This window comes from Streptopelia decaocto (assembly GCF_964273445.1).
Source record: "Streptopelia decaocto genome assembly, chromosome: 12".
Taxonomy (NCBI): Eukaryota; Metazoa; Chordata; class Aves; order Columbiformes; family Columbidae; genus Streptopelia; species Streptopelia decaocto.
The window spans coordinates 11,687,677-11,713,191 of record NC_138667.1 but is presented as its reverse complement, the minus strand read 5'-3'; the positions used below and the strand labels follow the sequence as shown (position 1 = coordinate 11,713,191).

The following is a 25,515-nucleotide window of genomic DNA, read 5'->3' as shown; positions in this document are numbered from 1 at the left end:
TGTGACACGCTTCATCCGGGTCTTAAGTTCTCTTTTACTAATAATTTAATAAATAGGGACAACGTTTGGTCGTCCTTGTCTGGGCAAAGTTTAAGTTCTAGAGAAGTACTGATGTTCTATGATATACGTTCTCAACAGTAAAAAAAATGTCTCACTCAGGGTTGTGTGGTTTTGGGTTTTTGTTTTTAAATTTACATTCAGTTCGCAAGATGTTTCTAGAATTCATCACCTGTTCTCTTTCATTGTTTCTCATCTGTGTAAAGGAGCTTGGTGAAATTTCAGCATTTAAGGAACAGCCATAACTCTTCTTTGATATTTGCTTTTATACTCAGAACACTGGAAGTGTAGGTGTGATGTGAGTGTGTGTGGTTACAAAAGTAAATTACCTACACTTTGCTTGTGACTGACAGAGGTTATATTGAATGATATAGTATCAAATTTAGCCTCACTTAGAGGGTTGGATCAGAAGACCATGTGATATTGCTTCCAACCTACATTTTTCTATGATTTTGTAATGTGTTAGCCTCTCTGTATGAAAATGGCTTCTCTTGTGACTCTATATACATCCAAAACTTTATTGAGTGTTATTTGTGGTCACTTATCCAATGCTTTTTGAAAGGCTTACTCATTTCCAAGTTTCCACTTGGAAAGTGAAAATGGCTGACAAAACTGGACTAGCTTTTAGGATTTTGCTGGTATAGGTATAAAGCATGCGATAACTGCTGCTTATGCTGAAAACACTTGGCAATCTGCTGCTGATTTTGAGCCAGTGCAAGGAGTGCGACTTTCCCCTTCTCCAAACCAGTAATCTCTAATCTTGCTGGTAAACAGGGCATCTGTGGATCGTGCCTCAAACTTTCCTAATGTAGCTGTAGTCTACTGCTGTTCTTAAACTGTGATGCAATGGATGATGGTTAAACTGTCCTTTCATCTTACAGTATTCTTTCCTGTATTCCAACAGCATGGTTGCCATTGCATTCTGAGAGTAGCTTTACTTGACTTGGCTTGAAGCGTTTAAGGAGAGAGGATTGAGATGAAATTTTCACTACACTTTAAATATATATTTATATATATATATATATATATATAAATATTTTTTAATTTCCACTGTTTTGAGACAGATTAATCTGTCCATCTTGACATCGAATTGGTTTAAAGGTCATCCACTAGTAAGTGGTATCATTCTCTTCTATGTCTTGGATCTGACTGGTATGTAGATGATCTTGAAGTGTATATTCAAGGTATTTTATCTTAAAGTTTTGCAATTGTGCGACACTTCTAAATGTATCAGCAAAGCATCTACTTTAAAATGCAACTGGCACTTGAAACTAATGCCAACAGACATAAAACATAATTTCAGTTTAAACAGACCTTCAACTTTATAAGCATGCCAGTAAAATCATGATAGTTACCAGGAAGCCTAATTAAAGCATTCTGTCTTAAAGTTTACTTTTTATATCCTTGATAGAACTACAAGTTACAGAAAACTGAAGGAAATTTTACGAATTTGCTTTTAAATCCTTTCCAATGAAAAGGTGAGAAGTTTCTTCCCACTTCTGTGTGGGAAAAACAGTGGTTAGGGGGCCACCTGCATACTCTTCAGGCTTCTCAACTTAGAGCTTCTTCTGTCTCTACAGTGGATAGTTCTTAAAAATCTGCATCAGCATCCTGACTACATGGACTTGTGTGATCCGGTTTTGTGGAAGATAAAGACTTTCAAAGGGCTTCTGACTTCATGGGGCAGCATACTGTAAAGCTGATACAGCCTTTGGTGTATCTGCATATTGTCTGGTCTCATTAGTTGGTTTCCGCTTGGATAGTGATTGCGGTAGGAGCCTCAGTGACAGTGGTTGGGCATGATTGGAATCAGCTGCTGCCTTGGACACTTCTACCCAGCTTTCTTGAGATGCTCTTCACATACTCTGCTCTTATCTTTCCTCTGCCTTGAAAGTGTGCTGGAAATGAGAGCTTGGGTTTCAGGCAGGTGTACCTGCTTGAAAAACACTAAACATTTATTAGAAAAATCTTTGAGTACGTAAGCTTCCTACTAGTTTGCTTAGATGTGGGTTGTCACATGTTCCTTAGTTTGAACTGTCGTATCTTTAACCAAATTCTTCCTGGTACTGAGAGTGTTTGATGGTGAGGCAGCATCTACCCTTGATGATGTGTTATTTGCAAAGGGTCACTTACACTGCAGTCCTTTGCCATGTTTTAGAGCTGTAAGCGAAATATAAATTTTCTAGTCTGTTTAGCCTAGTCTTACATTGCTCAGGTGAGTAAACCCTTTGAGTTGATAGTTTGGCTTCTGTGTATGCTTTCTTCAGTAAGGTGCCTGCTGCTTAAAGCTATATACTTCAAATTGTGCTTTATCACACCAAGTAAATTGTATATTAAAAATAGGTTATTGCGTAGTTTGTATTTTGAATACAGGTTATTTTGAGGACTTCTGAAGTACTTTGTGTTCAAACAGCTATGATCTAATTGTATATTACATTGAAGATTATAATTTCAACCCTAAGTTTAGATGCAGGCATGAGATAGATATACTTAGCTCTACATTATATTAGCATATTATTATGCTCCTAGTGTTCAGTCTTTGAACTTTTATCCATGCCATAAAAATTGCTTCAGTTGTTGCTTGTCTTGGCTTTTGCAAAACACTAAGGATGATATTAAGTACAAGAGCAACACATAAAAAGGTAATTGGAGATTACTGTAGTATAACTTAGTGGTGAAGATGAGTTCTGATATAACTGACTTAACACTTATCACAACACTGGAAGTTACTGTGCTTAGTTGATGGTGATTCACTGTATTTGCAGACAAATGTGAAATACTTCTGAACCGGTTCAGTGGGTTCTTTCCTTTGGATGTTCTAGGCAGAACAAGGCGCTTTTTCATTTTCATTTCTTTTAATAGAGAAGTAAACGTTAGACATGGGAGACTAAAGATGAGAGCTTAAGACTTCACATAGTGATGTAAAAACAGTTTGCCTCAGGATGTGTTGTTTATATGTTTATGTACATACGGTTATGAATTTAAATGGGATTTGTTCCTTATCTTTTCATTAAAAAACCCTCTTTAGCGGTGCTGTGTTTTGTGTACAAATTGAATAGTAATAAATAGTCATTGTATAGAGTTTAGTTTTTAAAAAACTGTTTTACTTTGCTTGAAGTACTTAAGTTTATATATCTGTAATACAAGTATATATGGCTTTAAGTGGCAGGCTTCTAGGTTTGATATGCAAACTAGCTTTTACTAGCTTTTTAAGCCTATTCATTAACTTGCAGTTGACAAACTGTGGAAATACAACCTGCATGTTTTTATCATATTTCTGTCTCCGCCTGCTCTCGTCAGTTGGAAGCTCCTCTCAGTGTAAAGATCCCTGGGCTGCCAGAATTGATCTCATCTACCTCATTGGTGTCTTAAATAGAGTTCCTAATATTCTTCTTGCTACTTCTGTCTGTAATGTATATTTATATTGAAGTGATATGTATAGCAGAAATATTATTAGATCCTACTGATTACTTGTAAAACTTCTTGGAGATGTGTTTCTTACAATGAATCTCAACCATCTTCTCTTTTAGAGATGCCTTTTCAAAGCAAAAATGAGCCAGGACACCTTTACAGGAGAGGAAGCTGGCAACATGCAAAACTGGTTCAAATTTTGAATAGATATGAAGCAGCAGTGCACTGCTTTCCAGAACTGCATTGAATTAGGTTGAAATACCTACTTCTTACTTTGGTTTTCCTAGCACTTCAATTTTAGATTCCTCCATCAATTAATCCTTCTATTTCTTCAAGTGATAGTCTGAGGTAGAACTGTGTATGTTATGCATGAGTGTGCTGAGCAATGAACAGCTGGAAAGTAATATTGTAGTAGGGACAGGTGATACTCAGGATCAATATATTAAAAAAATGTAGGTTTTTCTTAGAATAAGCACTATAAGGAATTACCTTGTCTTTAAATGTTGAACTGGTGTAGCACAGATGTAGAGATGATCTTTTCCTGCACAGTCATTGATGCATGAATCAGTAAATGTCATGATACAATGGAGTGATGTTGCTAGGATTTTTTAACTTTTTTTTTTAATATGGTGGCCTTTCAGTCCACCTTCATCTCTGTAGCAGATGACCCAAACGCTTGCTTTCGCAGCTTTTATGTCCAACCTACCTATATGTGGCATTCCTAGCTATTTCAGACATGCACTTGGTGTAAGAAAAAGTATTATTGTGGTTGTATGAGAAGCACTTGTCTTCAAGGTCCACCAATTATATGTATGTAAATAGGACTTGAAATTCTAGTATCTGCAATAAATACTTATGTTCACTGTCGAGCTAATTAGGTGTTGTGTCATGCCTTGTCTTGAATAGGTTTGTTGAGATCACATCTTCATTCTGCTTCTCTTCAGAAAAACAGGCCATTCTTTGTTTTGCCTTCACTCTCTTCTTACCTTGTTCTTTGTCTTCCTTCTCTCCTGTATCATTAACTGTTTCATTCCTAAGTTTTCCTGCTATCATTCTCTTGTCTTAATTTTAATATCATTCTTCCAAATTGCATAGCTGGAGAACTTGATTCACCAAGAAGGAAACAAAGGTCATCTGAAAACTGAGTGTTGATGGATGCAACCTGCTATTGAATGAGTCCAAAGAGAAGACACCATACACTCAGCTCTTGGAAGTAATATTCAGTCCCTGGGCTTCCCAAATTTGTCTTGTACTTCAGGTAGACTGTGTCTTGACTAGTCATGTCTTTATGTATTGACACATCGTTTACAGGAATAGTGTCTTCATTTGCTCTTACATAACTGGCACTAGACAATATCTGTGAGTGTTCTTGAATTCTGCAATTCATTAATCTTTAGGTAGATTGGGTGGGAGATTCTAGTTCTTTTATTAGAACTCTGGCTTCAGAGATTCAGCATGGATTGGTTTTGTGTCTTACTAAAGCAGGTTTGCATGTTAGGTAGGAACTCCACTTTGGCTGCCCTGTTCTTCAGCTGTTGGCCTGTGTATTATGCAGATATTTGAAGAAAAGGATAATCTAAGGTGCAATATTAATCTTCCATGTGCTGAGGTTTCCATTAGGCTTTTTTATGCATTTGGAGTGCTAAGCATTCCAATTTTGCTTGTGAGGCAGTAGAATGAAAATCTGGGGAAAAAGAAATGAAAAACTTAAATGGGATCATTCTGAAGAATCTCCTTGCAGTCCTCTTGAACTGCTTCTTCCCTGGTCACTGCTACTAATGCTTAATTTCCTAACACAGAAACAGCAAAAATATCTTCTAGAAAAGGCCTGTGCACCAGACCATGGAAATGTCTTGTGAGGGGCTAGGAAATGCGGTTCCTGAGACCATGTAAAGAGTTGCAAGTTATGTTCTGCTGCATGGGCTTTGCCCATTTGATGTCACACTCCTGTTGAGTTCCGCTTTTGTGATTTTTATTTGGCATCAAAATTTGCCCAGCAGAGATCTTGCCCTGTCTTGTTTTCAACTCTTACGGTGAATTAACTTTTTCCCAAATCCTCTAATCTTTATTAGGTAGTGAAAGATGGGGTCTAGATCTTATTGCATCAAGAACTTCAGCTTCTTTAAGTGCAAGTAACACCGAAAATATTGGTGATTTTAGTATTATCAGCTGATAAATTCTTTTAAAGCCCTACTTGGAATTTAATAGCTTACTCATAATCCTCAGTGGAAGGAAAAGTGTTTGTGAAAAAGCAACTTTTTTACAATTGGTGGACTTCTGGGACCTTATGAACTTAAGACGTTGTTATGAGTGAGTCTTTTGTGGTTTAATGCCAGACTGTAGGCTGAAGAAAATGCCTGGATCAGCTACTACATGTTTGCAATTCACTGTAGCCTTCAGTAGTGCAATAGACTGCGTGGACTGTTCTGGAGGGACATGTGGAGTTCAACTGGAGTTGGTCCAAACCTCAGAAACAAACTATTGTGAGGTGGCTGGATATTTTGCGGTAAAGATCACTTGTTAGCCCATGGGTAAGGCCAGAACTGCTTTAGCTGCCACCTGGGCTCCTGCCCTGTCTCCACCGGTCAAAGGTATGAAGGTAAAATATTGAGGGGTCGGGTAACAGCGCTGCCCATGCTGACGGTACAGAGGGGTAGGGTAGCAATGCTGCCCGTGCTGATAGTAAACTGTAAATAATCATGTGTTCAAGTTCTCTCCTTTTTGATGATCACAAAATTGTTTGTTTGCCCCTTGCTTAGGTTACCTGCTGTTTCTTGTTCTTTTGTAATGAAGTTCAAACTGGATGGATAATTTAATCTTGGACTGGTGGTTTGCTTCAGTTGCAACCTTTAAGAGTAGAAAGAGGCATTGCAGATAAAGCAAAAAGGCAAACAAGTGACGGCTTTCGTTGGTGACAGTGTAAAGAATTTTGTAACGTGTCATGACGTCTTTTCAAAACCAGTTTTGAAGAAATAAGGCCAACATGTAGGCACTTGTATAAACAGCGTGTTTCTTGCAGGAGTGTGAATGGAATATAGACTAATATTCAGTATGTATCTTTAGTTGAGAGGCAACCATAGATTGTAAATAAACTTCATTTCAATCAGTTAAGAGGATGTTGCAGTTGAGCAGCAGTGGTGTAACATGAACTAGCATTAACCTGAGGACAAATTGGGGGTAATTATTCATTCTCCTGTCAGGTGAGGTATGGGGTGGGATAAACATAATGGGGTTTGTTTAGCGATTCGGAATGGATGATTTGGCATTTGAATTGCAACCTTGTCTATCATGTTTTTATTGCATTAAGGCCAAACTATTACAGTTCCACTTGGTGTAGCCAAGCACTGGTGTGTGGGAGCTGGTCCAGCAGAGCTCAGATCCCAGCGACAGCCCGGGTGAGGCTGGTACCTGCTGGCCCTGCCCTGGAACAGAGGGAAGGGTGACCAAGCTGTTCTAATCCCTCTGACCTGCTCTGGGGATTGAGAGATACATTGTTGTGAAGTCAATGTGGTTTCCAGTCTATTTCCTCTGGGAGAAGGCAAGCATAATGCCTTGCAAACTGATAAAATGTTTCCCATAATGTAACCCTTTCCAGAAAGTCTTGGTTACCTGTTAGGCAACGTGCTGCTACCACGGAAAGTTGAGCTAATGCCCATACTGGGATTTTTTTCATTCCCTTCCCTTAGAGCTGCTCAGGGTGTTGAGAATTCCTGCGTGCATCCAGTGGCCCAGCAGGGATCTAGAGCTGTCTGGAGGAAAAAAAAAAGGTTTCAAATAATGTTTGCTTGTTAAACAGGGGGGAATGGTTTGTACTCTGTTGAAGTAAGGTAGTTTTCCTGGAAGAAATTCAGACTAATAGGCTAGCAAGTTTTAGGCTGTAATGCGTCAGATGATCAAGTGCTAATCTTTTGTAGATGAAGAAGAATGTCACTCTGTTCCGTGCAAGTATCGATGCAGTCTGTATTTGCCTCGAGTAAATCCGAAACTGTTCAGTCTTTTGCCCTATGCTAAAAAGAGAAGAATTTGTAAAAGTTACTGAAGGTGCCTTCTTCACGTAATTTGACTTTGGGTGGAAGTTTATCTTGGGTAGCTTTGGAGTTCATGGGATGAGTGTGCGTAGTTTGTATGTTTATAAGCATTTTCTAGAAGTACAAAGTTAATTCTTTTACTGCTGTCTCTAGGTGATATTTTTTGTGACATTTTCAGGGCCCCTTGTTGATGCAAGAGAAACTGATAATAAGCGAAGCTATCTCTGTCCTCTACTGACTTTTTCATAGCTTACTATAAGGCTAGATACAAAGTTTTAATTTTCCCAGCATGTACGTGTTTCAAATTATGACTGTACAACGTGGACAAGTTTTCAAATGCTTTTTATGAGATGCAGCAAAAGATCCCTCAAAACCTTTAATTTTGTTGTTTGTTTGTTTTTCCTCTTTAAGGTTTGGACCCCATGGAATCCCTGTGACCATATTTCCTAAAAGGGAATACAAGGATAAACCTGAAGCCATGCAGCTCCAAAGTAAACCATTCCAAGATGAGGCACAGGTGAAGTGTGAATCTAATGCTGCAGTCCCTGATGACTCTTCTCTCGCGCAGCCATCAGAACCCAGCATAGCTAAAAGCCTATGGACTTCTAAACCACCTCCTCTCTTTCATGAGGGAGCGCCATATCCTCCTCCTTTGTTTATCAGGGACACGTATAACCAATCAATACCTCAGCCTCCGCCCCGGAAAATTAAGCGGCCCAAGCGTAAAATGTACAGGGAGGAACCCACTTCTATCATGAATGCTATCAAACTACGACCCCGACAGGTCTTATGTGACAAGTGCAAAAACAGTGTTGTTGCAGAAAAAAAGGAAATTAAAAAAGGTGGCAATGCAAGTGACTCTTCAAAATATGAGGATAATAAAAAACGAAGAAATGAGAGTGTGACTACTGTGAATAAAAAACTTAAGACTGACCACAAAGTGGATGGAAAAAGCCAAAATGAAAGCCAGAAAAGGAATGCTGTGGTCAAGGTTTCAAATATTGCCCACGGCAGAAGCAGAGTAGTTAAAGTTTCTGCACAAGCAAATACTTCAAAAGCGCAGTTAAATACAAAAAAAGTTCTCCAGAGCAAAAACATGGATCATGCAAAAGCTCGGGAAGTCTTGAAAATGGCCAAAGAAAAGGCACAAAAGAAGCAGAGTGCAACCTCCTCTTCCAAAAATGCACATTCAAAGGTCCACTTCACACGGCGTCTTCAGAACACCAGCTCAGGTTCCCTCCCACCCCGATTGCGTTTAAAGCCACAAAGGTATCGCAATGAAGAAAATGACTCTTCTCTCAAGACAGGACTTGAGAAAATACGGAGTGGCAAGATGGCAACTAAGCCCCAGTCTCGCTGCTCCTCCACCCGCTCAGCAGGTGAGGCCCCTTCAGAAAATCAGAGCCCCTCAAAAGGCCCTGAAGAGGCCAGCAGTGAGGTTCAGGACACAAGTGAAGTGCATGTAACTGTTGATCAGGATGAACACCAGACATTGGGCAAGAGAGGCAGCAAAAGCAATATAACGGTTTACATGACCCTTAATCAAAAGAAATCTGACTCTTCCAGTGCATCAGTTTGTAGTAGTGATAGCACAGATGATTTGAAATCCACCAACTCTGAGTGTAGCTCTACTGAAAGCTTTGATTTTCCTCCAGGCAGCATGCATGCACCTTCCTCCTCCTCCTCCTCTTCAAAGGAAGAGAAAAAGCTCAGTAATTCCTTGAAAACGGAAGTCTTTTCCAAAAACGTCTCTAAATGTGTCACACCAGATGGCAGGACCGTATGTGTAGGGGACATTGTTTGGGCCAAGATTTATGGCTTCCCTTGGTGGCCAGCCCGTGTTCTTACCATAACTGTGAGCCGGAAAGATAACGGCCTTTTAGTTCGACAGGAGGCTCGTATCTCATGGTTTGGCTCCACAACAACATCTTTTCTTGCTCTTGCACAGCTATCCCCCTTTTTAGAAAGCTTCCAGTTGCGCTTTAATAAGAAGAGAAAGGGTCTTTACCGCAAGGCCGTCACAGAGGCAGCTAAGGCTGCTAAGCAGCTGACTCCCGAAGTTCGGGCCCTGCTCACGCAGTTTGAAACGTGAACATGGAAAGTAAGGTAGGCAAGAAATCTGGAGGCTCCACAGAATTCCTAGCCTAGTTAGGGAACTACCGTGAAGGACTTGGCCAAGTCAGAAGTTGCACTCAGTTGACTGCTTTTTTTATACTAAAGTTGTTCCATTTGTAGCGGTTTCTTGACGGTTAAACAAATTGAACATGCAATCAAAATTAGCCTAAAGTGAGAACTTCAGTATTTTTAAGTGAGAATTTTTTTTTAAGAAAAAAACTCCTCAAACACCCAATGCGTAGGAGCCATAGCCTCAGCCGAAAGGCAGCTTATTTGCAGGGAATTTTTTAGTAGTTTCTACCCACTATATAAGTAGTTGCTGTGTGGCGAAGGGTTAACACAAGGGATGAAAGTAGTAGCTGTGAGTTTGGTTTTTTTGTTGGGTTTTTCTTTTAGGTGGCCCATCAGGGAAGTGTAGAAATGTAAGCCTTGTCTAAATGGTCTTTTAAAGATTATTTTAAATAGTCTCCGATGTATTTAGGCTGGCCAGCACAAATTGGTTCAAAGCGTGCTTCAACATCTTGAGGCATGTCCCTATCCACACCGGCCAGTTTAAATGGCATTGGAAGACTTGCTGAAATTTTTAGGGAAGAATTCATGTAACTTGAAGACCAGATTAAATGAGGTTTTATCATAATGACCACTTAAACACTCAGCCTTTCTATGCACATGGGGCACAAATAGAACAGGTCAGGGTCTGAGAAGCTGAGAGGGATGCCTGTAGCTCTAAGACAAAGCTGAGATGTTGCTCAGTGTTTGGGATCAAGGGCTGTTAATGCTGCATAGGTGTGAACCATAACTTCTGGTCTTTCTTCCTGAAGTAATCTTTCAGGCCATTTGCCTGGAGGTTTAGATTAAGAGAGGCTTTGTTCTGAATGTGTAAATAATTGATTGCTGAAATTGGTCAGATTTTCTCCTGACTGGTTGTTCCTAAATTCTTAGGATACGTCCTAGTAAATTACACTTTGTGAATTGTCAGATGTGTAATTGTTGCATTTTGGATGTATCTAACTTCATTTTTTTTTAATATTTCCGTTTAAGGTATCTGTTTGCAGGTCAGAAATTGAGAATATGTAATTGTGTAATGCTCTGAAATGTAAAAAAAACAAACTGTAAATAAAATTGACTAAATCTGAATTATTTGTGTGTGTTTCTCAAAAAGCTTTGAAAAAAATCCAGGATGTTAGAGTACTTCATATGTATGCCGTATCTAGAGGACACCCTTTTAAAAAGTAAATTGTCCTTTTTCACACATTCTTTAAGACAACTGCTCGATGTAAAGTATTATTGGTATACTTCAGTCTTAATTTTGAGATTAAGCAATTATCTGTCCCTTTTGTTTTAAAACTAGCTCTGTAGAGGGCTTTCTGTAAAGTTTATCAAATTTCTCCCTTAATTAGATTTTGTTCAATATATTTGAATAAAGACTCTGGATAACATCACTTTTACAGTGGGGAAATGTTTTCAGTTTTCTCCATCTATCAAAACCTAATCAGACCCACTCTCCATTGCCCCTTCAACTTTTCTTGCATGTCTTTTGCTCAATATTGGGGCATTTTCATGCAACTGACTTTACATTTTTGTCTTCTAGTTTTGGTCCTTATCTGACCATGTGAATTACTGTCTCCTCTCCAGCCCACTGGTGTCTCAGCCTTGCAATGCCTTGTGAAGAATTTCTGTGTTCATCCCAAAGCAGTTTTCATCTTGGTTTTTTTTTTTTTTTCCATAATTGCCCATGTAGGCAATCACAACAGATGTAAAAAATTTAAGCTCAGACTGAAATTAGACTTTAGACAGACATGAAAATGGGGGTGAGGATTTAATCATCAAACCCTTACAATCTTTTTGACTTAAGATTAAATTTCATGTGTTCATATACTGCCTGATCTTTACAAAGTATTCCGTTTCTTTTTACCTTTCTAAATTATTCTGTTGTGCCCAGGCAACTATTGGAAGTCTAAAGTGTCAAATACATGACCATTCAAATTTTCCTTGAGTTTACAATGATCTCTGTTAAAAGCTAGTTAAGCTTCCAAATATACTAGCTTTACCTTGGCATTCTAATAGTTTCAAAAAAAACCCACTGGTCAATGCTTTTTGAATGTGATAAACACACAATAAATTTTATAATGTTAAAAAAAAAGAAAAAAAAGAAAAAATCCTGTTTCACTTCTGTGTATTCTTTCCTGCAAACAGAAACAGTTACTCTATTTAAGTAAAAGAGGGTACTTTGTTATTAAAGCAGCCTGCTTTTTGAAGTCAAGAACCCGCACAGCGTGGTTTAGATGTCTATGCTGGTTCCTTGAGGTTTAGAAGCTCAAGGGAACTCCTTATAAGTTACAGTTGTTCTGAGCCAAGTAGTGGTGAAATCAATATTTACATTGTTAGTTTTTCTTTAAAAGACCTGGAAGCTTTTTACTCTTATCACTTTATATAAAGTTAGAATAGTGCTAATGCATACATAGTCACAATTTGCTCAGGTGTTCGCTGGTAAGATGGGAGAGCAATAAGTATGTGAGGGGTTTCTTTAGACTGTTTTATGTTCAGAAGAACTGTTTACGAAAGACATTTTAAAGAGTCTTCATTTTGATTTGTAGTTAATTATTATTTTGCAAGGTCTTTCCTAAGTTTTATAGTGAGTGTTCATTATCAGTTCAGACTTAACAAATCTCAAAAAAATTGACTACTTTTTTTTTTCTTTTACACCACCAGGTTACATTAGGTTGAAAATATCCTGTTCATACTTGCCCATAATTTTCCTTTCACTCTAGATATAACAGAGTTTACAGTGAAGAAAAGGTTAGGCTTAATGTAAGGTCTGGTTCCAGTAAGTGACCTTGGTTGTGGTGGTATGGATGCTTCATGTAGATCAGCTTTGGAGACTTAGACAAAGATTAGAGCTGTTTTAGCCTTAAACTGCAAAAATGCCCACACTTCTATGTACCTGTCTGCTCCCTGCAATGCCCACACTTAGAGTGTGGGCTACTGGTCCAGCAGTTTGGGCACATCTGCCGCCTCTGGATTAGCTTGAAATGCTGTGTCACGGAACTGCTGTGCAGAGCCAGGCTGGTGCATCTCTGTAATTCAGCTGAGCAGCTGCTGCAAGCAGCCTGGGTCTTGAGAAGACAAACATCAGCAGAACAAGTGACTGTTAGTGTTCTGTCACTATAAAAATTGCAAATTATGTCATTTTGAATTAATTAAATTCCTCAATGTTGAATACGTATGGTCTTTCAGTTTAGGGAGGAAGATGTGACAGGTGGTAATGATTTTCTCATACAAGCCTAGTTGTCCTTTGGAGATCTTTTGGGGGAGAGTAGTTTCTCCAAAACTTACAGAGATTTCCTTTAACAGGAGTGTTTGAAGGTGTGGTTGCTTCATGAGCATGAAGCTAAAAGCAAATGTGAAAGGCTTGTATGCCTCTGAAGTGGAATTCTACAGGAAATTGAACAAATATTTGTCATTTTTCTAATCAGAGTTGTAGTGTTATGTCAACACTTAAATGAGATAATCATCTCTGATTATATGGTATTTTCCTCAACAGGAGGGGTGTGTTTGGTGGGGGAAAGTTGGGTCAACTGTGCAAGGCTAAGACTTCTTTTCAGCATGTTGTCAAATGCTTTTTTTTTTAAAGTAGTTTCTAAATGTGATTAGGTTTAAGAAATAGCACATCAATGGAAGTGAGGAAGTCCTATGGGTTGTTTTTCGCATTGCTTACCTTAGTTTTGTTTCTAGTTAACTCTTTTAAGTCCTGGAAGCTGATTGTCATTCATGTGTTCTGTAAGCTGCTGCTAAAGTTGTTAGAATAGAATAGGAACATGAATTTTGGAAAATCAATCTCAGTAGCTAGTCCTCAGTAGCATTATCATCGATCTTTATGCGTGCTCTTCAAAGTACAGTGAAAAAATAGACCTGCCTTGGCTGAAGAATTCTAGAAAGAAGGAGGCTGACAATCGGTGAAAGGCCCTTTCAGTTAATCTCTTTATTATTGTATTCTAATAAATGCCTGCAAGAAAAAACAAAGTCAGTGCAGTGGGATCGCTGCACTAACTTGTAGTTCAGGACTGTGAACTGGAAGCAGAGTGAGCTTATATTTAAAAGGGCAGTAAGATTTTGTGTCAGAAGCCATTAACTGAAAGTGTATGTATACTGTTAAAAAACAAACTCGAAAGTCATCTTACAGTACAGGGTTTATAGTGGTTAAAGGCTGAGGTGCTTTATCTTTCTGTTCTTATTTTCAATTTACTTTTTAAGAGTATAAATAGAAAGGTCATAGGGAACCTGAAGGGAAAGAGAGGAACTTGGTGTATTGAGCTAGATGTGATACTGGAAGGAGAGCTATGAGTTGCTTGTTTGAGAATAAGGTGTTACTCTGCGAGTTCAGTAGAAGGGAGTAGTGCTCTCCTGTTTTAGAGAACCTGTAGAAGGATTTTGGTGAAATGTATGTCATTGTCCCACAGTCAACTGTTTGAACTTCATCTAGAATCTACTTCACGCTTTTGGAAATGGCGTGACTTGCTACAGGCTTTGGTCAGTTTGAGCTGTGCTTACATTAAGCGTGTGTTGGTTTTGTTTTTGTTTTTTCAGGATAGGACATAGTATCATACCTTTGGGGGATATAGCCAGACTACACTTGCAATAATATAGTAAAATTATCCCTATAAATAAGGTATCAATAACAACAGAGGTTTTTTATAACTCACTTCCTTAAAGCTGCTTCTGACATGGCAATAGTGATCAGAGATCATCCACATTTAACATCAGGACAGACAGGGGCCTGGAGCATTGACAGCCTGGAGTAGCTGTCGAGCTCTGGAAAGATCCATTAGGTCTGAGCTTGTGAGATGTGGATGTGAGTGCTCAGCTTCAAATTATTCTTAAACTGTAATGGGAAGAACCTCCATTTTGATATGTGTCTGTAACAGTCATGATGGCAAGTTCCTATTGAACATTTAAAATACCCCAACTACTGTTCTTTGTCACAACTTCATGTTTTAGTTCAAATAGTTCCCTCCCTTGGTGTCACCCTGGTAGTGTATTTATAGAATGTGGCCGTTTAACTAGGCTTTTCTCTTCCCTGCTCATCTTACTGGCATTTCTTTGCACCTGTTCCAGTTTGAACTCATCTTTCTTTGACATCGGTGGTAACAACTGTTTATGGTAACTTAGATGGGGTTTTTCAAAACTGTTATTGAATCGCAGTGATGCTCCCCCCCAGTTGGAAATACCTGCTATTTGGTTTTTAATTGTTAGATCACAATAGCAGCTCATAGTTTCCTAATATTTACTTGTACATTTCAGTCTTCTGTAATACCTGGGATGTACATACCAATCCAGACTGTAACTTAGATTAATTTATGGGCTGTGACACAGCTGCCCTTCTGTGAACACAAGGCAAACCAGCAGTTCCCAGGCTGTGGAGACAGTGATGAGGCGACTGGCTTGTTCTGGTGCTTGTTCCCTGCAGGGATTTGTTGTTGCCAGACTGGGCAGCTGGGCTGACTCTCCCCAGGCAGCGCTGCAGCGCCAGGGACCCACTGGGGAGGGGAACTCACATCCATGGCTCCTTTTTTTCCCCTAAGAAAAAGCAATCAGCTCTCCTGGAGTGAAGTAAGATAAGCAGCAGCGTGGAAAATGAACGTCATTGGTAAGACCAGAGCTTTTATACCTTAGAAAACCTAAGCCAGCTTGCACGTCCCATAAGGAGACAAATGGGAGTAAGAGAAGGTCTGTGTGCTTGCGTGACCTTCCCAGTTCGTTTCTGTACACACGGGGCTGGAAACTCTGGTGTGCTGTGCTTGTGCCGATGGAGGTGTTACAGTCTTTGTCCTTCTCTACCCACTGCCCATGGTCTGAGGGGATAATTTTAACACAGGCTGCAGGTGTCAGTTGGTGCAGGGAACATCAGGATCCCCTGTTGCTAGTTTAAATTTGAGCTTTGCTCATTCAGCGCTTGGAGACCAATGGATCTGTGGGAGTTATTTGCACTACACGTTTGAGAAGTTATTTTCAAAGGCAGGACCATACAAATTTTCAATAACTATAATGCAGTTTCTATGCTAATGATTTTCTTCCTCAGAGAAGGAAGAAAGGACTGTTGGAATGGAGAATATTCAAGGTCTGCAAATACCTGCAGGATAGGTGCAGAGGCAAAGGGGAAATACTGCTTAGTTTTGACTAGGACAAGAAATAGTTATAAAACAGGGAGTTAAGATTAGACATTAGAATATTTATTCCAGTTGTAGTGAAACCCTGAGTGTTGTTTGGAGAGTTGTACAATTTCCCTGATTGCAAGCTTTTGAAAACAGCAGATTGGGCTAACCTGTGTCAGGAGCGGGTTAAATTAATCCCGTGTTTGAGTATGGAATAGAATAGACGATCTATGCTGATCCTGTCATGGCCCTGCTTTCTGTAATTTTGTCATTAATAATTCTGATTCTGCCCCATACGTCGTGTTCTGCCCCGTGCAGGAGTCGGTCGGTGTACGGGCAGTTTGGCCACCTGACAGAGGCCGAGCTTCCACGGGCAGGAAAACCGCTCTGCATCTCCTGCCAGGGGCCTGTTCTGTGCAAAATCATGTTTGGATGCCATAATTCATATAATGTGTCAGCATTAAGGTTTGTTTGTTTGGTTTTAAATCTAGGACAATTCTCCTGTTTCCTTACTAAGTGGTCTTGATGTCAAATATGCAGTATGAATAAGAAATATTCTCATACGTGCCAGCCATGTGCTATGAATCTGTGGGTTGGAAGGCAACTGTGTTCTCACTAGCTTGGTGCCATCACTAAAACATTCTGTAAGAGAAACGCAGTATAATTCTGGTCACTGATTTGTCCTTGCCTGCTTTTAAGAGGTATGTAAAGGGGAAGAGGGTACTTGCTTTGTTGGTAAAGTAAGGAGATAGCATTTAAGTAAATATTTACTTGGAATTCTAATTTTGCTCTTAAGGTTGCTCTTACTGGTTTCATGATACCCACTTAACTTGGATGTCATGAAGAACGCTGGGCATGTGTTTGTGAACGCTCCCAAATCTCTCCCAATTCCCAACGAGTCCTTCAAGAAAAAGAAGAGAGAGAAGGCTTAGTAATAAAAATAGCTCCACCTTTGCCTCCCCCCTGAAAATGAACCTGTTTTCCTGTTACTGCTAGGGAAAACAAACAAGCAAAGGTGTTTATTTTTTTCTCCATATAAGTTGCCATTAAAAATCATAGCTGAAAGGTTTTGAGCAGTGGATATTTTTTGGTTGGAATATCACATAACCAATGCTGGATTATTTTAGGAAAAAACCCTTTTCTTTAGATTTTTCAAATGTTGAGGAATTTGGGGACCTAATCTCTTCTGATACGTTTGTATAAAAAAAGCTGGGTTTGGCTGGGTTTTTGGAATTCTGGATACTGTGTTATATATTTCAGAGAATTAGGCATGTAAACTGAAGAATGTGTGTTACTGCTCTTGGTTTTCCTTGTAGTTGAGGCCCTGTCTTGAGCTGTGAAGGAATGCAACAGATCTGCTTTCTTTTTAGTAATTCATTATCTGGAAGAGAAGCCAATTTTAACTCTTCCTAGCTAGTTAAAATTAGAATCAGTAGCAGTAAAATAATGTGTGTTGTGTCTTCTGTTACAGTTTTGTATATAGACAAAGACAAAGCCTTAGTCCCCAAAAGAAGTTGCATTTATGTCACTGTAACTATTTTTAAATAAGAGCTCTCTGAGAGTTACGTATCTTCTCCTTCACAGTATGTGATAGGAGCTTATTGCTATTTTTACTTGTCTTGTCCTGCTGGGCTCATTTTCTTCTTCTTGATGGCTGCCTGTTGTCTTTCTGCTTTTCCCTTGAAGAGAAAAACAAATACTTGCAAAGGCAGTGCTTCTCTTTGGACATCAGTGAACACACAGGATCGTGAACATTTTCACATTGAAACAGTCAGAATCCACATTACAGTGATGTTTCCCAGGAAAGCGACTGTATAAAGTGCAGTTGAGTGGGGGAGATGCTCACGACATCAGTGGTGAGAGGCCGTAAGCCACGTCAGTGCTTGTCTGAACACACGTGCTGACGTTTATTACCAGTGGTAATTTTTGTGGTGACTCTGTAGTCTCCAGCAGCTGAATGAAACTGCTTCAAAGCAGAGCCCAGCCTGCTGTGAGCGTGCTGTCCCTCCCTGGAGATGTACCCTCAGACTGGGCTTTGCTGTCGCTCACCTACAAATGGAGGATTACCAATGAAGTGACCGAAGTCACCGACTGCCAGAGCAGGCAGCTTGCTGTTTACCAGGGCTGGGGAGGTTAATAACAGGGAGATCCAGCTGACACCGGCAGCTTGCAAGTGCCAAAGTGCTGGCTGTGGGGACTCGGGGGCACTTCGGCCCTTGTGGCAGCTCTGCTCTTTGTCCCTTTTGTTCTCTAGGCTGCCCGTCCCTGCTCTGCATGGCTCACACCAGCGAGATCCGCAGGGTAAGGAACGTTCTTCCACCACACAAGGAGAATACGGCACATGTGTGGCTTTATTCTTTAGTCACTATATCTGAGGAGCCTAATCTTGTATACTCCTGCCCTAAACCTTTTCTATACAAAACACTGCTATTGATCCAATGAAACAAAGTTTGCATTTTAACTGGGCAGATCAGACATCCCCTAATCAGTTTTCATACCTTCTGGCAATTGAGCCCAAGGTTATTCCTCACCAGTCTGGGCTAAATCCCCAGGCAGCACTCTGAAGCTGGCTTCACTGTGACAATACAAAGGTTTCCACATGAAATATTTCATATTCATTAACTTTGCCAAACATGCAGGTAACAAATCTATGGTTAGTATCTATTGGAACAGTGAGATTCTGCAATAGTCAGAAACACTCTTGAAATTAATAAACCTATCTTATTTAATCTACTTTTTACCCTGGGTTTTTGCCTCCAAATGAGAGCAACTGCAAAACACAAACTCCAACATACTCTCCAACTGTGAGTCATCTGCTTCACTTTTAGGCAAATTTAATTACTATAATAAAGAAATACTTTGCAGTTTGACCATAATGAATGTAGTGTACATGCACAGTTTTGTGTGGAGATACAAAGCCAGAAAGACACAATCTCATCATTATGGTTTTTACCTAGAGGGGAAGACTGGTGTCTCATCTGAGTCATGTCCTAGAAAGGGAGGAAAGGCTGTTGGTTTTCACATTTTAGAAAGCAAGACAAAGCTAAGATGTGGAAGAAAGTAAGGATTAACTGGATTTGGCTGCCACTTGTATTGCTGCAATGTCAAGTCATCTGCCTTGCTGTTACACTTCTTTGTATTTTTCAGTACATGAAAAAATCTGGCTTGTCACAGGTTGCACTGCACGATGGATGTAAAATCCTATCAATGTTGAATAGAGAGTGCCCAAAGTTTGCTTTTTTAAACTCTAAAATGCAGAAAAGTCACAGTCACCATGAACTATAATCCATTGCTTTAGTTTCCACTTATTCTAGGTAGTTACTTCATCAAGCAAAATTTCGTAGTATCACTCTGGCCTTGAGCTCCAAGTTCTTCAGGGGCCAGTACAGTGTTTGCATAGGTGTTTGTATAGGTAGATACTTTGTTTTGTGGTCTGCTAGTTTGTTTGCTAAATTATGTGTAATTTCCCTTTAACTCTGCTGGTGAAGTCCAGTTTAAGCTCAAAGAAGTTGGTATCTGATTTTGTTTTCTTCTTAGCATCTTTTCATGGTACACTGCTTTCTGGAAAGCAGAAGTAGTGCAGCCAGGAAGAATCCAGGTGAACAAGGAGATTTTCTTTTTTAAACTGTTAACTGGATTTTTTCTACCATAGGAAGCAAAGCTCCTGGGACTTGCTCAGGGCATTCTGGAATCTCTCAATAGTAGGAATCGAAGACTAAAAGAGAGCTGTAGGGTCTGACTTGGGCAGGAACATAAGTGCCAGGTTTGTACTGAACACACTTTGCCAAGTATTGATTTTGAAAATCTCTGCAGCTACATCGATTGCTGCGTTGGTAGACGGGGTGTGAGAAGTAAAACCTCCTGCCAGCAGAGTGAGGGAAGAGCCGGTGAAAGGGAACCGGCCGCTTCCTCGCACCGCTCGTGGCTGCGTGTGCACTCGGGTGGCTGGACCAGATTCCTGTCTCGTTTATTCCTTTGTACATCACAGAAGTTTGCTGGCAAGTAATAGTATCACTGAGGCTTGAATTTGGAAATGTGGGTGTTTGGACCTACTGGCTGAACTGTCATTCAACTTTTGGGACTTTTGGTATTTCTGAGTTTGGCTCTCTGACATACTAAAAAAGCTCCTCTGTGCAAGGCTTCATGGATACATGATGCTAATTTAATATTAATCTTATTTTGGAGAATTTCTTATTGACCATATGCTTTAATACCCAATACTGGTTGTTTTGCAGCCTGCAATACTGTGGTGTTTGGTTACCTGCACCAGCAGTACGTACTATTGAATATGGTGGAACTTCTCCAGCATCCTTGTCTTTGTAGGGGCTCTGCAGGTTTATCTTGCGTATCTTGGAGTGGACCATAGCTAAAATATGTTTAATTATATATGAATTCTGAGTATTATACCCAAATGAGGGCCTGCTGGGTATTGGAATGGATGCCTGCTAGTCTGCTGTCAGCACAGAGCAGCTCAGTCCATGTCTGCCTGGATCTGTTAAATTTCATAGTTAGTCCTTATTGCTTCTGTTTCAACTTACCTGAAATTTCATTCCTATTTTAATTCTACTGCATTATATAGGCTATTAAATGAGTTATTTTTTGTGGCTTATGTTTTCCTTTTGTGGCACAGTTAGCAACCGAGCAATGGAGAAAATCCATAGTTATGCCCTTGTTGTCCCTGCCTCCTCTTGTGGCAGGACTGTCTCTGTGAACTCCTCTCTTCTACTTTTCACTCTTTTAATATTTCTTTTTGATATTATTCAGAAGAGTTGTCTGTTTAGAAAGAGCTTTGGGATCTGATTAAAAATAACTTTAGGATTTTCCTGTCTATGCTATGAGTCTCTTTTTAAAAATTCAGTTGTGTTATTCACAGTGCTGTTGTCAATACTGGAAAATGTACGTCTGCCTCTTGAATTATCCTGGCAGTCAACAGAACGGTAAAAGGAATCAACACAACCTGCCTCGTCCTGTTGGAACCTGTATTGTTCTCCTGTGTGTCTTTTGAGCAAAGAGGCTGGAGCAGCTGATCTCCAGAGATCTTCTCCAGCTCAGGTTATTCCACAACCACGTTTTCTCTGCGCTGTGCAGGGGGCAGGTCAGAGCAAACTGGGCTGATTCTGCACCCCCTCTGTGGTTACTGACGGCTGCTGGTCCCAGGCAGTAGTTATTGGACTGCTTCCATCTGCTTTATCATCACTTTATGCCAGTTCTGTGGAGCAAATGGGAAAACATAAGCAATAATGGAAAAAACCCACTATTAGCAGCTTTATACTTCAGTGCTCCTGTGCACACTCAGGTCTTGCATTTGGAATGGCATTACAGTGTCACATTTGGCTTTGTACTGTGAACGGCACATCATTGTATAGGCTTTGTAAATTAATCTCTCTCCTTTGTTAGCTATCTTTAAACATCTTTGAAATTCTCTCTGGGTGCTGAAACGGGCTGAGATATAACATAGATTGGTACGGCAGCTTCTCTTAAAGCTCCAGTCAACTGAGGAGTTTGCTCATTTGTGTGTGTCTTGTGGTGATGTAAATATTACACAGTTCACAAAGCAGGCGAACTGGTGACTTTACTGGCCAGCTCAGAGTTTGCTTGCCTACTTTTGCCATCTATACTGGAATAAATTTAACCGTTTTCCCTTTTTCTCCCCTTTTCAGCTCAGAGACACTAGTCAGCTGCTGTTCTTATGGAACCTCACTACACTGCCACGAAGAGCACCAGCTCATCAGGACTGAAAGAAGTCTGAGACTGAACTGTCCTATTTTTCCTCTGAAATCTTCACCAAGTAGTAAATGTTTTTTGAAGGGGAAAGGGAGTAAATATGTTAAAGTTCCCCCTTGCACCCTGTTAGGACACCTGTACCTAATGTACATTTTTCTTTAAAATTTAAAAAGATGTTAGGAAATATTTTATAAAACTTTTTTGCAATAAATGACGCATGAAATTATTAAAGACTATATGACACTTACATGCAAGGAACCACTTGAATTATTGGTATGAAGAATCACTGCAAATAACTGGGTTTTTTGTAATGTGACAGTCATGTTTGTATGTTTTGATAGGTGCCAGTGATGGAGCCAATTGCCTGGGAAGCTGACTGTAACTTTTGAACTTTTATTTTAATTTCTTAACTTTAGCATTGCAATTTTCCATTCTATGAGGCTTAGTTAGTATTTAGTGCAGGTGTTAGCAGAGCTGTGATCTGTGATCAAAAGCATGTCCAAAACCCAACTGTATTGTAAAATATGAACAGTCCTGCTATATGAGACCAATATTTCCCGTAGGGGTGATACAAAGGACAGTGACCACAAACTCCGTGTATCTCTGTATTATGGGAAAGCTCCTTCTGTGTGAATATGGTTGCATTTTATTTATGCTATTGTAACACTTTGGGAATTGAGGATTGTGGAATAGTGTTAAGAAGGGCTACAACACAGAGAGCAGCATTTTGCTTATAATACTCTAACGAGATGGGAATCATGAATGGAGAGTGATAAATGGAATGGCATTTCTATTTCAAATTATGGGTTAATTTTTCCTTTTGACATAAATATTTTTCAGATAGGTAACTAGTAGAGCAAAGGTTTTATTAGTGTTTCTGATGGTTGTTGAGTTGCGTTGACTTCTTTGAATAGCTGTAAATCAAAAAAAGAAACCCTGTGGGTTTTATCCATTTTATTCCCCTCCCCGAAGGTGTTTGGTAAGACTTGTTTCAGTGGAGCTTGTGAATGCTGGACACGCTGCTGAAATATTGAGTTATTCGACATTAATTTATTTGTCGCTGATTAGTTGACATTATGTGCACACTTTCTCAGCAGTATAATTTCTTACAAAGTTCTTAGCAGAGGATTTATTATATAATCTGGGAAAATAAGTATTTGTTTCGAAGAAATGAAAATGTGCACATAATCTACTAAAAGTCAATTTTTTATTTCTATAGAAGTGAAAAGACTTGTAGTAAACTCTTTTCCTCCTTATTAATATCCTATTTTGATTGGAGAAAAAAGAGTGTCTTTGTCTAGATCATTAAACCAGAGATACCTTTCTGAGAGGCATCTACCAGCAGAAAGGCAGGTTCACAGCCTTTGTGTATGGAGCCTGAATTAATCACGTAGAATTTGAAGTCAGGACAACTCTATCAATTGGCTTTGGTATTGGCAACAGGTTTATACTCGTTAAACAACCAGAGAGGGGGAAGTGAGAGGCTGGGACAGGCACCCAGACCCAGGAAAGGCGGATCAGCAACACACACATACTGAAGTAGCTCATGCTTCGTGTTGCTTCAGCTTCTACTTTTCAGAGGTAAATTCTTCATTTATAAAGCCAGAAATTGAATACTTACTGCCTACTTCTTAAAAAATAGCTGTACAATGCTGTACAGTAGGTTCAAATTGTACCATTTTTCATAATAAACTAAAAGTATTTTTTTTTAATTTGACATTAATTTTTCTTCTACAGTGCTTTTCCTTTTTAGCAGTTGAAGAGGATCAGCAGTCTGCTCCTGTTCATTGTTTGACATTTGACAACTTAGAAAAATTAAGATGCCTGATTTGAGGAAAGGGGAAGCGATTTGCTTTCGTGTATGTGCCAGCCTTTCACCTCCGGAGACCAAACCCCGGTTGTATTGACAATGCATGAGGGTCTTGGCCTAATAAATTACATTTTTTATCCACACACACACACACATACACAAAAACCAAACCCAAACAAAAAAGAAGCCACCAAACAACATGGCACAAACCAGTTTCTGCTCAGGAAAAAGGCCCAGGACTGTACTAGCAGGGTTATTGCACATTGGATTGAAAGCTGATTGATGTTGTAAGTAGAAGCCAGTAGTGCCTGCCCGTGGGACACCCGAACCGAACCAGTGCTCTGATTCCTCACCTCCCTGAGCACTTGTGCACAGCAGCTGAAATATAGAAAATACACTTAAGAGAGATGCAGGTCTCTGCCTTGGAGAATATGGGTATATAAGCAAATAGCATAAAAATAGACAAGGTAGCTAACTGTATTTGCGTTTGTTTTCACAGAAAGTATTGCAGCCATTTTGTTTGAAACCACGTTTTCATTTTGAAATGAAATTGTCAGGGATATTCTAATGATAGAGAATTACAGTAATGTATTGCTTTTCACTTTTTTTGCTTTAGTTGCTTAATATTTAAGCTTTGCTCCGTGCTACCTTCTTGTCTGTATATTGAATGGTCACTATGCCTCTTTCATTTTGTAGACTTGAATGAGGGAAATATGATTCACCCTTTAAGGTTTGCTGAGAAGTAAATGATAAAGAATGTCGTGTAACATTTATTCAAATAAAGCCTTGATTTTTTTCAGTGCTCTTTTAAAGGGAAATAATGCTGAATAATGTTTTGATGTGTTAACTTTCTTGTTTTATTAGTCCTTGACCCAAAAGATTTATGTTAAGTTTTGTTTTTCTTTTTCTGAATTAAACAAAGATGAAAGTCTATAACCTGGACAAGTCTATCCAGCCTTCCCTTTCACCGCAGTGGCTAAAATTACCAGGTCGTGCTCAACCAACCTGATGCTTCCCATGAGCAACAGGAACAAAACTTGCGTTGTAGAGACAGCTCCAAAGAAGCCCTGGTGGCTCTGCCCAGGGCTGCGACAGACACCCCAAGTCCCGGCTGCAGGAGGAAGGTGGGAGTCACGAGCAGGGGGTTTGATGAGCTGCCTGCTCATCTCCTCTTTGGCCGATTTTTCCTTGCAGTACCAACGGTTTCAGACCATCAGTCCATTCAGGTAAGTGTCATTGGGTGTTTCTCCATTTAGGGAAGAAATGCCTTGCACCGAGTCGCCTTCTTTTGCCGTGGTGCCCTGAAGGAGCAGGGAGAGTTGTGCTGTAACAGGTGACTCCTGTACCAGAGCTCTCCATCGCCAGCACTGCTGTCAAAGGAGGCCACGTCAGCAAATATTTCTTCAAATGGCAGAATCTATAGAGTTGCACCATGCTGTTAAATAGAAGTTTGTATTTATAGATTCTTTTCCCACTTGCATTTTTATTACTGTAAAGAACTTATATTCTGATTTTATTTGAGCTCCTACGTTAAGCAAAAAATAAGCTGCTCAGGTGAACATGACTTCTATGAAGTTCTTGTTTCAAGGGAGCATTAATTTTTTATGGTGCACGGTATGCCGGGAACTAGTGCGTGATACAGGAGTGCTAACCCTTCTCTAAGCGAGGTGTTTCGTTGCAGTGACCCGTTGTGGATAGGCAGAAGTATTTTCCTAAAACGGAAATAACTTCTGGAGTGATCACGCAGATGTACGCTGTCGGTAGCGAATGCTCTCTTGGCGATGGGCATCTGTGATGCTTTTTAAACCAGTTGGTAGTTGTAAGCGAACGTCCACATCTGTCTGTTGCTTGGGGCAGAGCGTGTTTTTCTTTTCCTTCACGGGGTTGTTTCTTATTCTGTCCGGATTGCAGGAGCTCCCATCCTTTTTCTCTCATTATTCATTCATCCTTGCAGCGGTTCCTCTTGAATTGGTTATCCTCATTAGGCTGTGGTGGAGAGGGGAAATCCTGCTGAAATGTAATTGCTCACTAATGGCTTTTCCTTTGTGACATTGTGTGGGTCGCCTCTCGCGGTGGGAGTCTGCTGGATTTGCTGCGTGACTGCGAAGCCCAGAAGAGAGGTTAGCCAGATCTCAGACTTCTGCAATTACCCCATTGATTAATCTTCACTCCAGTAGTTCGGTGACGAAAGTATGAAAGTAACCCAGCCTTCAGCGGA

The 25,515-nt window shown here is 39.8% G+C and overlaps 1 protein-coding gene across 2 annotated transcripts in view; it reads left to right on the top strand.

Annotated features, from left to right (window-relative positions):
• Nucleotides 1–24,407, top strand: part of PWWP2A (PWWP domain containing 2A) — a gene marked incomplete at its 5' end in the record, with an annotated part of 29,901 nt that extends 5,494 nt beyond the window's left edge. Inside the window, 2 exons of one of the 2 annotated variants that reach the window (XM_082063996.1) lie at nt 7,908–8,875; nt 21,424–24,407. In XM_082063996.1, coding sequence (XP_081920122.1) covers nt 7,908–8,875; nt 21,424–21,437 — 982 coding nt within the window. In that variant the 3' untranslated portion in view covers nt 21,438–24,407. Of the gene's footprint in view, nt 1–7,907; nt 10,743–21,423 lie in introns of those variants that run through there. The other variant, XM_082063995.1, reaches the window with a different exon arrangement.
• Between the last annotated feature and the right edge of the window lie 1,108 nt (nt 24,408–25,515).